Genomic DNA, 13,480 nt, shown 5'->3' with positions numbered 1-13,480 from the left:
ACAGTACCATGCCATCGTCTTCCATCTGAGGCTCTTCGGCCTCCAGACTCGCGGGGCTGGATGTGGCGGTGAGGCTGACCGAGGGAGCAAGGCCTGGTGCATCTCCCGTGGTAGGTTCTGTCTTGATGGTTGCTGAAGACAACTCTGAGCCCAGACACCAGTTGTCATTTTCCAAGTCTGCTGGAAAAGGGATTGAGGGGCAGGGGGAGAAGAGAGAAGAGAAGAAGAAGAGGAGGAGGAGTTTGGATTTGATATCCCACTTTATCACTACCCTAAGGAGTCTCAAAGTGGCTACCATTCTCCTTTCCCTTCCTCCCCCATAACAAACACTCTGTGAGGTGAGTGGGGCTGAGAGACTTCAGAGAAGTGTGACTAGCCCAAGGTCACCCAGCAGCTGCATGTGGAGGAGCGGAGACACGAACCTGGTTCACCAGATTACGAGTCTACTGCTCTTAACCACAACACCACACTGGCTCCTGTGAGAGAGAGAGAAAGGCACAGGCATATATTAAGAACCAGCAGTCGGAACCGGCAAGACTTTCGCAGAAATGAAAGGGGAGAAAGAAGCTCACAAAAGCCAACCCCAGCCAAGGACAGGAAGCCTGGAGAGAAAGCATTTAACTCATTAAGCAAAGCCTTTCTACCCTCCCCTTCCAGGCTATTAATTCATACGGAAACCTGGGGCTTTAAACGGTAGCCTAAGCATAGCCCTGGGGTGAAGGTGGATTGGCGGAGGACAGAAAATGAGGTAATTACTGAACGCTGCAAGCAGAAGCCGCAAACAAGACTAAACAAGCCATTAGACAAAGCAGCCGGGGGTCCACACATGCCAACAGAACCCGACTGCTGCTGGCATTGTGCCTTCTTTGCATCAGCTCCCAAGATCTGAGCAGAAACCACTTCCAAAAAGCAAGACCCACTTTGCTCTCTAGAAAATGAGGTCCTCACACCAACAGAGTTTAACATATCAGTGATCGCTGGGATAATGCCAGGTTGAGAAACCTGTGGCATTCTGTTGGTCGTTGGAATCCAGCTCCCACCAGACCCACCCAGAGTGGACAACCACTGGGAATAATGGGAGTTGTAGTCTGGCAACATCTGGGAAGGCTGTCGCCTCCTCAACCACCATAGATTGTCTCGACTCAAAGCATTCTGGTAGCCTTTCCATCTGTCAAGGTGAGCAGCCACTGGAACCCTCATCCCCCATGGCTTTTGGCCAAAACGGATCACCCAGAAGCTGCATCGGAGGCAGTATACATGTTGTTATCTTTGCCAACGACGCCTCTTCAGCAGAAATGAGATACGCAGAAGATCTCGGCTCAGGGAGATACTTATTGCAGCAGAATGCAATTACCACGCGCTTTGGCCACGAAGGCAGAAGAAGAGCGAAAGAGCCCTGCGGCCTGCTGCTCCGGGGGCCTTCAAAATGAGCAGCGACGAGAAAGGAAGAAAGGAGGGAGGGAGCGACTGTGTCGGCCTGATGCTAGTAATTACTTTGTGGTGTAATCTTAACCTCCCCTGCTGGCAAAGGAAGATGTAATTTGAATAACGATAGGCCAGGCCAAAAAGATTACAAGCAAAAATAAATATGTATACATCCTGTAATTAGACACTTCAAAACAGTAATCCAAGCTCTGCCAAGAAGAATAACTGTATAATGAATGGTAACCATAATTTTTATATATAGAATCTATGCTCAAGAGATTCTTGGTGCGCAAACACACTCACACACACAAACTCCTCTGAAGAGCCGATTGTACTGTATATCAAACCCATGGCATACGTTACGCTCTTTAATAAGTTAGCTGTATTTCCTTTGATATATATGCATGTTGTTCCTCCATAAGTCCTTCCAAAGAGGGCTTTCAGTTTCCTAAGTATGAAGTCCATATCTTGCTTGTCAGGGGTTCAGGGAGAGAGGCACAGATGAGGGAGGAGACTGAGAGCGAGGGGGAAGAATCCAGGAACGAGGAGGAGGAGGATGACAATGACTTGAGGGCTTCCATGAGTCTCTCAAGTGAATCGGAGGATTCCCAAAAGGGGGCGCCCCTGGTCAGGCCAAGGGGAGCCACAGGGGGGACTCGTCAGGAGCAGGGGAGCAGCAGGGAAACCCTGAGTGGGAGTGGGAGATCGGGGCCGGCTTCCCAGCCGGAACGGAGTGAAGAGGGTGGAGTTCCCAGTGTGACACACGGAGCAGAGCAGGAAGCAGAGAGGGGAAGGAGATCGGGGCAAGGCGTCCTGCCGGAAGGGGCAGAGAGTAGTACAGAGAGTAGTATAACTGTCAAGAGGAAGGTCAGGGGTAGCGAACGCGCGCCAAGTTCAAATGTGGAGGCGCGTGGAAATGCGGAGAGCCCGGAGGAGGAGCCTGGTCCCAAAGCACGGAGGAGGGGGGAGCAGGCGTCTGGGGACTCAGCGTCAGAGGAAAGCAGGAGGGAAGGAACCCAGGGGGGCAGAAAGACCCTGCGGAAAAGGAAGGACAGGAAGAGGTGGACTAGCACAAGCCTCTTAAACTGGTGTAGAGGCGGGACTGATTCAGAGGGGACTTCAGTGGTCTAAGCGTAACAGACGTGGGGCTGCGCGCCTCGGCTGTGGAACAAACAATGTACTTCAATAAAGACTTCTGTAAATAAAGTGGACTTGGCGTTGGTCTCTTGTGAGCTAGGACCTGACATTGCTTTATAACTTGACCTGGCATTTCTGCAATGCTGTACATTTAGTTTTCCAAAGGAATACCAGTCTTTAATGCCCTCCAATGCAATATAAATCAATGGTGTGCAAATTAGTTTAGGAAAGAACACCCTGTTACCACGTAAGCAGCAACAGGCAGCAGGTGTTTAATTCTATATCCAATAAACGTGGTGCTTCAGGACTCCATGTAAGAGTCTTGCTCGTCCTTGGAGGTTTATGTGCAAGACAGAGGAGACAAGAAATGTTTCTTCTTTCCTATAACTTCCTTCCCCTCCCCTCCTGCATACCGCAAAAGGAGCTCTGTCCATAAGAGGCAGGTGAAGTGACAACTGTTCCCTTGCTCAGGATACGTGCTCATGACGCTTTGTTAAAGAGTTGGCTTACATTGGCAATACGGACCATTAATACTCCTGCATTGCAGGGTGGACTAGACCCTTGGGAGCACCTTCCACCTCTATGATTCCAAAAAATCTGAGCTCAATATCTCTCCAGGGTCTTAGGCACAGGCCTTTCTCCACAGAGCTAACTATAGGGCAAGGTAGGCATCTTGGGCAGATGTTGCCTGGTCTAAACAAATCAAAACCAGGGGGGAAAGTCCACTCCTTTCTCCTGCACAAGCCCTGCTTAAATGAGAGCTATGCAAGAATCCTAATTTAACTGCTTATGAAGAAAAAGGTCCTGATGAATTCCACCCCACTTGAAGTTATGGGTAAGGATGCTGCTGATGTCCTCTGCCTTCAGCAGCATCATGTATTGGACCAGCTCTGACTCACCTGAGCTCCTTTCAACCACAGATATATTAAAACCATGCACCTTACACACCCAAACACTCGCGGCATTCCGCGGAAGATGACAACCTGAAGATACCATCTAATGAGGAGATCCGTCCACAACATAGCTGTCAACTTTTCCCTTTTCTTGCGAGGAATCCTATTCGGAATAAGGGAATTTCCCTTAAAAAAAGGGAAAACGTTGACAGCTATGCTCCACAATGTCAGAACCGGGCTTGAGTGTGGTGGCACCTACCCTTTGGAACTTCTTCCCATTACATCCCTGCCACAACCGTTTTTGTTGTGTTTCGGTGCCTGTCAGAGATTTTTTCTTTTCAGCAACAAGCCTTCCAAGATGAGACTTTTATCCCCGCTGGTATCTGAATCTGTTTAGAATTGTTTTTATACATGCAATAATTTTTGTTTTTATATAGGCAGCCGCTTTTATTGTATTGTGATATTGCTTCAAGTAGCTTCACAGGAAGCTATTCATAAATGAAATTAATAATAACATTACTGTGCCGGTTACAGTGTTTGAGGCCTCCCTGTGCCATACCATGCAGCGTCTTCACTCAACATGCCAAGGCAGACAAAAATCCCTTTGTGCTGCTTCTGCCATGCTAGCCTCGCCCCTCTGTTCTGCCAGGTGAGAGGCTGCATTCATCTATAAATAGTGTCTTTGAGCGGCTGTCCAGGGCCAGGGGTTTCTTCCCCACCCACGCACCCTCTCCCTTCCTTCTGCTCCAGCTACCACCACAGATAATGAAAGACAAGCTGCTGGCTTGCTCCTGACAAAGGCACCACTGTGAAGCAACCAAATACTGGAACCTTATTCCAGAGAGGCAGCGTGGAATGATTAAACGGAGAGGGGAAGGAAGGTGGAGCTCAAGTGCATGGGTGAAATGAACACTTTTAAAAGGAAAGAATCACCAATTCAACTGACAAGGCCAAGGCTCCATTTTTGCCAGAGTTTGGTCGCAGAACCTGATTTCCACATAGCAGAGCTGTTTCTTTAAGCATGCAAAAATAAAATGAAACTTATTTGAAAACAAGTTCTTTAAAAAAAATGATGTGATTAAGACATTTAAAAACTGTCTAAAACCATTTAAACAACAACAGTCACATACCCTCAAAGTTACTAATTTCAAGGTTGCCATGGTCAATATCGGTGCCTGCATGTGTTTCTCTCTTTTCCTGGTAAAAATGAGGTGATGGTGCTCATATCTAGACAAACGTGCTGCGGGTGCCATCACAAAATGGCTGCCACAGGCAACAATGAAAGACACCAGTGAGATAGTCCCAAAAAGTACTTCAGGAGGCTGACATGACCTTGGTAAAAGGTAAAGGACCCCTGGACAAATAAGTCCAGTCAAAGGCGATTATGGGTTCATCTCGCTTTAAGGCTGAGGGAGCCGACGTTTGTCCACAGACAGCTTTCTGGGTCATGTGGCCAGCAAACTAAACCACTTCTGGGGCAACTGAACACCACGATGGAAACCCGAGCACATGGAAACGCTGTTTACCTTCCCACTGCAACGGTACCTATTTATCTACTTGCACTGGCGTGCTTTCAAACTGCTAGGTTGGCAGGATCTGGGAGAGAGCAATGGGAACTCACCCCGTCGCGGGGATTCAAACCGCCAACCGGCAAGCCCAAGAGGCTCAGTGGTTTAGACCACAGTGCCACCCGCGTCCTTGGTGAATTTTGTACAACTGAACAGCACACGTACACCGACAGACATCAATCAATTTAGTATTTTAAGTGCCAGTATCAAGGACAGATTTATTTCAAGGCAAGCTGTGTCAGGCCTAGAACAGGTTTGTTGAAGTATGTATGTAAGGTCCTTGCAGACAAAAATAGTTTGATATCACTGTGACATCTGGTCTGCCATCAGTTGGGCTCGAGAGCGGCCAAGGGCGATAATCTGAACCATGGGTCAGCTCCAGGACAGAGAGAGCTACCTTATATTAATTTAGATCTTGGGTCCATCTAATTCAGCCTTATCTATGCGTAACTGGCAGAGGGTACAGGAGGTGTCAAGGATTGAAACTCATACCTTCTGGGCACAATGCACCCCCACTGAATGACATCCCTCTCCACAGTGTACTACTTTGACGCTGTACTATTAGAATGACCTACTCAGACCTCCTAACCTACATACATACAACAAACTACAGAGGTTCTATAAAAGTATAAAATAAATCAATCTATGCATTGTTTTTGGACCTATGGGTTTCCCAATTCAGCTAGCATGCTGGAAAGAGGATTTTTTTGTTTGTTTGTTTTTTTAAGTCAATGAAATTGAAAAACAGGTTTATGGCCCATCTGAAAGGCCAACAAAACAAAGTTTTTAACTGACTTCCGAAAAGCTGAACTATAAACACAAATTAAAGTAATCAAAACAATTTAGCACAGAGTGCAACAATTTGATTAAATTAATGATCTGTTTAAAAGCCTGGGAAAATTAAAATGTTGCTGCCCGATCCCAACATTGTTTGATGCCAGCCACAGATATTTAAAAAACAAACAACCCCAGGCTATTTTAATACATTATTCGTTTCATCAGGCTGTAACCTATTTCAACTTAAAACGAAAAAGCAAAAACAGCTGGCCCACAAGCCAGGGCCACTTCAAAACATTATTTATTCTGAGAAACCAAATCCCCAGGTACAATGCACAAAGCGCACAGCATCATTTTGTCAGCAAGTGGATTTTGTCATGGATGCTTTAGCTGAGATTCCTGCATTGCTGGGGGTTAGACTAGATCAGGGGTCTGCAACCGCAGCTCCGGAGCCGCATGTGGCTCTTTTACACCTTTGCCGCGGCTCCGGGGCGGATACTAGCGAGGGGAGGAGGCGCATTGTGCGCCCCGACACTCCCCACTGTGGCGGGTGCTGTACTGGCTGTGACGTCGCATGGGGGCGGTGTGTGCGTTAGTCACGCACCGTCCCGACGTCACCTTCCTGCCCGCTGTCAGATCACGGCTCCGGAGATATATTTGTTTTAAATGTCGCAATGGTTTTGCGGCTCCCAGTTTTTCTCTCTCTTCGGAAACGGGTCCAAGTGGCTCTTTTTGTCTAAAATGTGGCAGACCCCTGGACTAGATGAACCTTGGGGTCCCTGCCAACTCATGCATTCCTCCATCTTTTTTAAAAAAAATGCATACCCTTGAGGGCAAAAACACAATCCTCATATTGGTGCATCTTGGGGACAAAAGTGTGACCATCATTTATTTAAAGCAATCTAACTTCTCTATGAGGGAAAAAAAATCAAACAGGACTCTGTTGCCATAGGAACCAGATTCAATTTTCAATTATACTTTTTTTTTTAAAGGGAACCTTTTGCCCTTTAGACAGAACTGAATCCACATGGGGAAGAAAGGGGGAAAATATGAGGTGGATTCTGGGGGCGAGTGGGGGGGCATTTGCATGCCACTTCTTAAGCTCTTATCCACCTCCATTCTCTGCAGGAGTTTTATGTAGGCATCATCGCTTGGAGCAGTAAGTGTTTGATGAGTCACCAGATGTATGACTCATCACAAGACTTTTTTTTTTTAGGTGGGGGGAGAAAAGGATGCTGGGAATGCCTGCTTCACACTCCCAGAAGAAAGCCGCACGGAAATGGGAACCAATGACTGCATAATTAAAAGCAGACCAAGTTAAAAGGCAACTATATAAAGTGAACCAGAAATTACTCCGAATCTGCACAATAAAATGCTATTCTGTTTTGGAAGATAACATCAAGCTCCTTATATATCAGCCTTCCCTAAAATGCTGCTGAAAGTCTGTTTTTCCTTCTAGTTTCCAACATTCAGGCCGTGAATGCTGTTGCTGTAACACACTCCTGACCTTAGGGTGAAGGGCAGGCAATCATTCATAGTAACAATTTAGTCAAAAAGATTACCCCCCCCCCCCACACACACACACACTCGACTTCCAAGGTACGACTGTACAAACTTTTCTTACCTATAAAGCCCTAAATTAGAAGTGGGGAACCTGAGGTCCTTCAGCTGTGGTTGGACGACAACTCCCATCATCCCTGACCATTGGGCTTTCCTGACTGGGGCTGATGGGAGCCAGAAGCTGGACACAGCCCAGAGGTTTCCCCATTCATGACCTGAATGGTAAAGGGACTAATATGTCTGAAGAACATCCTCATTCTACCTCACACCATCCTGCCTGTCTGCTACATTCAACATTGACCCCACCAGTTTCACATGCTAGACTGGCTGGGGCCCAAGACAGACCTATTGCATAGGTCTGGCTATTATCTCCTCTCACCACCTCCAGCCTTGCCATCCAAGTAATCGTCTCCTAAACTTAAGAGGCCTCCTTGCAAGTATTTCCTTGACAGAAAGATGCTCCAGGCCCTTATCATGTCAGCTTCCATTGTCTCAATCTTTGTCTCGATCTACTAGTGGCATGACCACAGGGACAGCTGCCCTGGGTGCAAAATTCTGAGGGGTACAAACATTTCTAAAGAAAAAGAAACAGAAAATAGTAGGTCGCTGAGCTATTGCCCCTTCGTTGCAGCCTATCAGTGGGTGGTTATGAGGACACTTATTAATAATAATAATAATAATAATAATAATAATAATAATGTATTATTTATACCCCAACCAACTGGGTTTCCTGCTCTTGCTCTGGGTGCTGGAACCCACGCTATGCCACTGAGACCTATGATACCCTTTTCAAAAGAGACAGCTAGAGCTGTATGTGGCATTCAAGACATGGCTGCCTGAAAGAGGTATATAAAAAGAATTATGATAGTTGCAGTTTGCACCCTTCAATGTTCAGGCTTCATTTTCATGTCACTTAAAAGAATCCTTATGTTAGAAACGTGTTGGATATAGATATTAAATGTACTTGATCATTCAAGAAACAAAATACAAGTCGTGAATTACCACTTGGAATTCTGGCAAGTATGATAGCTGACAGTTACTGTTATATAAAGCTGCTCTGAGATGGTTTTTTAGCAGCACATACGGCTGGTTTTCACACTTGTATACTAATTCACAAGAGTTGACAAGGGCCACAGAACTGCAGCAGACCACCTGCAAATTCTATTCAGTCTCCTTTCCTGTAATATTTCATATTCCTTCCTATCTAGCTCATCTCTTTCCATCTGCCTTTTTAATTTGTGAGTCTCAAAATGCACCTGAGCAGACTCTATTGCAGTATCCTTTCAGATACTTGCATCTTAAAAATGAACTTGCATCTTAAATTCACTGAGTTTGAATTTGCACACCTTCACTCTGCCATATTTTGCAAGTCACCTTTCAGAGAAGACTGGGACACCTATATAGCAAACACACACACACACACACACACAGAGAGAGAGAGAGAGAGAGAGAGAGAGAGAGAGAGAGCAGATGAATCTTTTTAAAAAATGCAAATATAGGTCTGCTCACCAATTCAATATGCATTCAGTGAGCCTTCCCTAACCTAGTTCCCTCCAGATGTTTTGAACTACCACTCTCATCAGCCACAGTCAGCACAGCACAGCTGTCCAAGGCAACTGGGGGGTTGGGGAAGGCTGGGTTAAACCATATTCAAGGATAGGAAACATGACTCTCCTCTGTGAAAAATCATTTGGCATTAGGGCAGAAAAACCATATATGCACAATTCTAGAAGTAGTTTCTCAACTCTACCATCAACCTCCTTCACCCTACTTCTTTGAGCTAACCTGGGTTTAGTTTCCTTTGGAAGGAAGTCAGAGCAGGTTTTTTGGCAGGTCCTGCTATAGGAACACTCGCTCTTGGAACACTCGCTCTTGGAACACAAGTGGCTGATTTAGATATCTGAACAGCCAGTTTGCTCACTTCCTTACTTGCTTGTGTTTTGCTGGTCAATGGCAGACATTTCCGACAGAAAGCATGGAAGGAAAGAGAGAGAGCGGAAAATCAGGGAGCAGGAGAGCTCTGACATTTCCCTTTTTTGGGCTATTGCAAATTGGCTGCAGAAGTTTCAGGCAGAAAGCATGGATGAAAATGTCAGGAGCTCGTCCTACACTCGAGTAGGACCCTGGCAGAGAAAAATGTCCCCTTAGGAAATAATGGAAACCATCATGCAATGATGCGAAAGTTTGCCTAACAAACAATTTCCTGGGAGCACATTGTGTTTGAAAAGAGGGACCTGTGTGTATTTGAAATTATTTACAAATATACAGGTTGAGAAGAGGTGGAAGTAGAGCGTAAACACTCCAGTTGATCACCAACTCCACATCAGATCTCCAGAGAGGCAGCCAGCACCTCAAAACAATTACTTATAAAGGCCAAACTCCATTCTCTTGTTCAGACTCACTTGACCAACTCAAATGGAAGATTCTATTATTAGCCTTGACACAGAGAAACCTAGAGTACACCATATCTTAGGAAGGCAGGGAGAGGAGCCCCCTTTCAGGTATTTCCTAGCCGTTCAGAAAATTCAAAGAAGATCATCTGAAAAATCAGCTCCCATGGAAACACAACCAACTAGAATATCCCAGACTGTAGAAACTCTTTTGTGAAGTCCAAAACTCGTTAACCCATACCTTCATTGAAGTTATCATCGGCTGAAATGTGGGTTAGCGGGGACTGTGGCCGCGAGTCACCACAAAGAGAGTAGCTGTGCTCTGCTTGGATGAGGGGAGCGGGAGATGCAGGTGACAGCTCCACTTCCATCATCTCATCTTTGTCGGACAGAAAGGGGTCGTTCAAGAGCTGCCCCAAAACGTCCTGGGAAAACTCATCGAGGAGTTCAGTGAAATGCTGCGAGAGAGAGAGAAAGGGGAAAAAAGAATACTGAGGATGTCCTTTCACTGCGACATAAAGGCATTCACCAAAATAACAAACACTGGCAAACAAATAAAAGTGATAAGCATCAAAGTCTTTTGACCATTTGGGGCCCTACAGTCATTCAGTGCCAAATCCTGGGCAGCAATTTCATTTGTGGTTCTTGGACGGTTTGCATCCTCACAACAGTCATCCATCAGTGTTAGTGTCATCCATTTAGGGTTATCATACATATGCAGGACCTGTTGGTGCAAATACAAGAAGGGCAACTAATGAGCACATTAGCATCAGGAGACATTGCTAATGGGGACACAATCCAGGAAACACACCCTGCATTTCAGTGAACACCTTTTACAGTGTCCTGGAGAGGGAAAACATCCAACTAAAATGAGGCAACCAGCTAGCTAGATGCAAGTTATTTTAAAAACCATTTCAGGATGTAAACACACCAGACATTGAAAACATGTGACTTCTACAAAAGACTCCTGGAAATTGTAGTTTATTACTGATGCTAGGCATTTTGGTTCTGCAAGGGGTGAACTACCATTCCCACGGTTTACTGGAGGAAGCCATGTGCTTTCATTGTACGGTGTGTACACAGCCTAAGACCATGGTAAATGCAGCAGTTTCCAGCTTGAACATGTCCTTGAGGCACTAAGCAAACTCCAGTATCAGTTTGATGCCCCAGTATGAAGGTCTTGATGACCTCAAGCCAGAGTTGAAAGTCCAGGTCACTCTGAACTGAAACTGCCTCCAACAATCCTAATGTAGTTGTACCAAAGGGAAAAGCACCCAACCTGTACTTGGGAAAAGGAGTGGAGGAAAGAAGAACCAGGAACCTAGGAAAATAAAGGAATAAATAAATGCCCAATAAATGCAAGCTGGGGGTTACACTGCACCAGAAATGTACCAGTTCAATGCGCACAGAAAAGGACAGAGGATGTTCCTCATAAAGTGGGAGCGTTTTCTTTTATTTAAGTCATTATCAGGTTTTGCCTCCCACATGCCCAACCCTGCTGATGCGCTGAAGCTTATAATAATGCAGAAAAATGGAATTCTGATCCTTGGAACTTCAATATGAAGAAGGGGAGGGGGGAACCAAGGCTTTTAAAAGGACAACTTGGCCATGCCCCAGCTGGAGCCTCCAGCAGCAGCTCAGTCTGTCCGGCCACATACCACGCCTTTCAGACAAAACATTCCTTTCATGGAGCCTGCCGCTGGCATAAGAGGCTATTTATGTCTGATTGCAAGAACCCCTGTAGGGGAGGCCGAGGCCCACACTTCAGTTAACTCTCAACTTTTTTGCTTGAAATCCCCAAAGCAGCTCAGAGCACCCTGGAAGACGTCTAGCAACAAAAGTTAAGTCGATGCAATACAAGCAGCAACAGGATGTCTGCCTGGCACTGTGAAATGGAGGACAAACCAGAACCTGACCTACTTTACCCTAGTTAGGTAAGGTAAAGGTAAAGGTACCCCTGCCCATACGGGCCAGTCTTGCCAGACTCTAGGGTTGTGCGCTCATCTCACTCTATAGGCCGGGAGCCAGCGCTGTCCGCAGACACTTCCGGGTCACGTGGCCAGCGTGACAAGCTGCATCTGGCGAGCCAGCGCAGCACACGGAACGTCGTTTACCTTCCTGCTGGTAAGCGGTCCCTATTTATCTACTTGCACCCGAAGGTGCTTTCGAACTGCTAGGTTGGCAGGCGCTGGGACCGAACGACGGGAGCGCACCCCGCCGCGGGGATTCGAACCGCCGACCTTTCGATCGGCAAGTCCTAGGCGCTGAGGCTTTAACCCACAGCGCCACCTGCGTCCCTCACCCTAGTTAGGTACTAAATCCTAAATCATAGGATCATATCCTAAATAATAAGAGTGTCCTCCATTCTCCCTTACCTAACTTAAACACCGCCATCGATGCACAAGAGGAGGTATCCACAGGCTTGTTGGGAGAACTAAAAGATTTGCATAAGTAGAAAATAATATTGGGAGTGAAAAAACCAGCTGAATCCAGACTGAATGGCTAAGTTGGAAGAACAAATGCTACAAGTCCCACTTGTTAAAATGTCTTAAAACGAAGACCTAGTTATTTGTAGAGCTACAAAGAACACAGATCACAATCAGTAACAGCCTTGTTCTTTGCAATAAAACCAGTTTATCTGCTGTTATTTTAGGATGAAACTATAAAACTATCAAGGCAGAGGACCCAAGCTTTTTTTGGCAACTATGCCACAAGTCACATTCTATTATTTTTAGATAGCGCCAGTCTAGTATGAGCTGGAATACATTTGCAGGCCTTCATGCCTGTAGCCCACTAAGTCAGGGTGTCAGCAGCAGCACAGTGAGTGTGAGGTAGGCAAGTGTCTAGAACTGAATTGTCAGACCAGACCCACCTGCTCCAGATGCCCCACTTACCTCCTACTGCCTCTGTCACGTTCAGCACCAGCACCCTAGGGTCACAGGGGCCCAAGTATTTACCAGCAACTCCCCATCTGGGTCTGCAATTCACACACAAGTCTTAAATTTGGGTGCACCACCCATCATGTCCATGCTTCAGCCAACAATCCAAGCGCTGGGTGAATGTCCTACCTGCTGGGTTAGACTGATGGGGTCAGGAGAAGCCAAAGTCTGTTGCTGCCAGAACCCTGCACTTTTCCCCATCCCAGACCATGTACCAGGGTCAACCTCCTGATTCCGTCCCCAGCTCAAAGCTTGATCCTGGGTTGCTGACTTTTGATTGCAAAACCATGGTTTGGGGGTTGCTGTTTTGTTTTACATTCAAACATTTTTTTACCAACTGGACATGCCATTCATAATGGTATCTACGTTCACACAGAGAGAGAGTGTGTGTTCTAGCAGGCTTTCATTCCCTACATAGCTAGCTAATGTCATCTACAATCCATTTCATTTTGGTGAGATTCCAGGCTCCACCCACCTACTTCCCAAAAGGGATCAGATCATGGATGGGGTGTGCATGTTAGAAATATATGAATCATGCAAAACTTAAGCTTCACATCACGTCTGGGTGGAACGAAATCCCTTCGGGAATACCCTTTGCTAGGTTTTCTAGCCTGCTTACAGATCTAACTCTTAATGTTGGAAGGGTGGCAGGTCACCATCATAATGGGGATGTCCTGAATTCCCACCTGTTTTAATTTGATTTCTTTCCACTTGGCTATCTGAAAATCTGGGGTCCGTGACAGTATTCTGGATCCACCACATTATCAAGAAATGTTTTCCCCCAAACTGTT

The 13,480-nt window shown here is 46.1% G+C and overlaps 1 protein-coding gene across 3 annotated transcripts in view; it reads right to left on the bottom strand.

Annotated features, from left to right (window-relative positions):
• The window catches only part of CREB3L2 (cAMP responsive element binding protein 3 like 2), a 78,940-nt gene that overhangs the window by 23,945 nt on the left and 41,515 nt on the right, over positions 1 to 13,480 (bottom strand). The window contains exons 1-3 of one of the 3 annotated variants that reach the window (XM_077935073.1): positions 12,645 to 12,664; positions 9,992 to 10,208; positions 8 to 180 (exon numbers count right to left, since the gene is read on the bottom strand). In XM_077935073.1, coding sequence (XP_077791199.1) covers positions 8 to 180; positions 9,992 to 10,124 — 306 coding nt within the window. In that variant the 5' untranslated portion in view covers positions 10,125 to 10,208; positions 12,645 to 12,664. Of the gene's footprint in view, positions 1 to 7; positions 181 to 9,991; positions 10,209 to 12,644; positions 12,665 to 13,480 lie in introns of those variants that run through there. The other 2 variants (XM_028746359.2, XM_028746360.2) reach the window with 2 other exon arrangements.

The sequence above is a fragment of the Podarcis muralis genome, chromosome 10 (genome assembly GCF_964188315.1).
Source record: "Podarcis muralis chromosome 10, rPodMur119.hap1.1, whole genome shotgun sequence".
In the NCBI taxonomy this organism is placed as follows: Eukaryota; Metazoa; Chordata; class Lepidosauria; order Squamata; family Lacertidae; genus Podarcis; species Podarcis muralis.
This window is presented reverse-complemented; position numbering and strand designations above follow the sequence as displayed.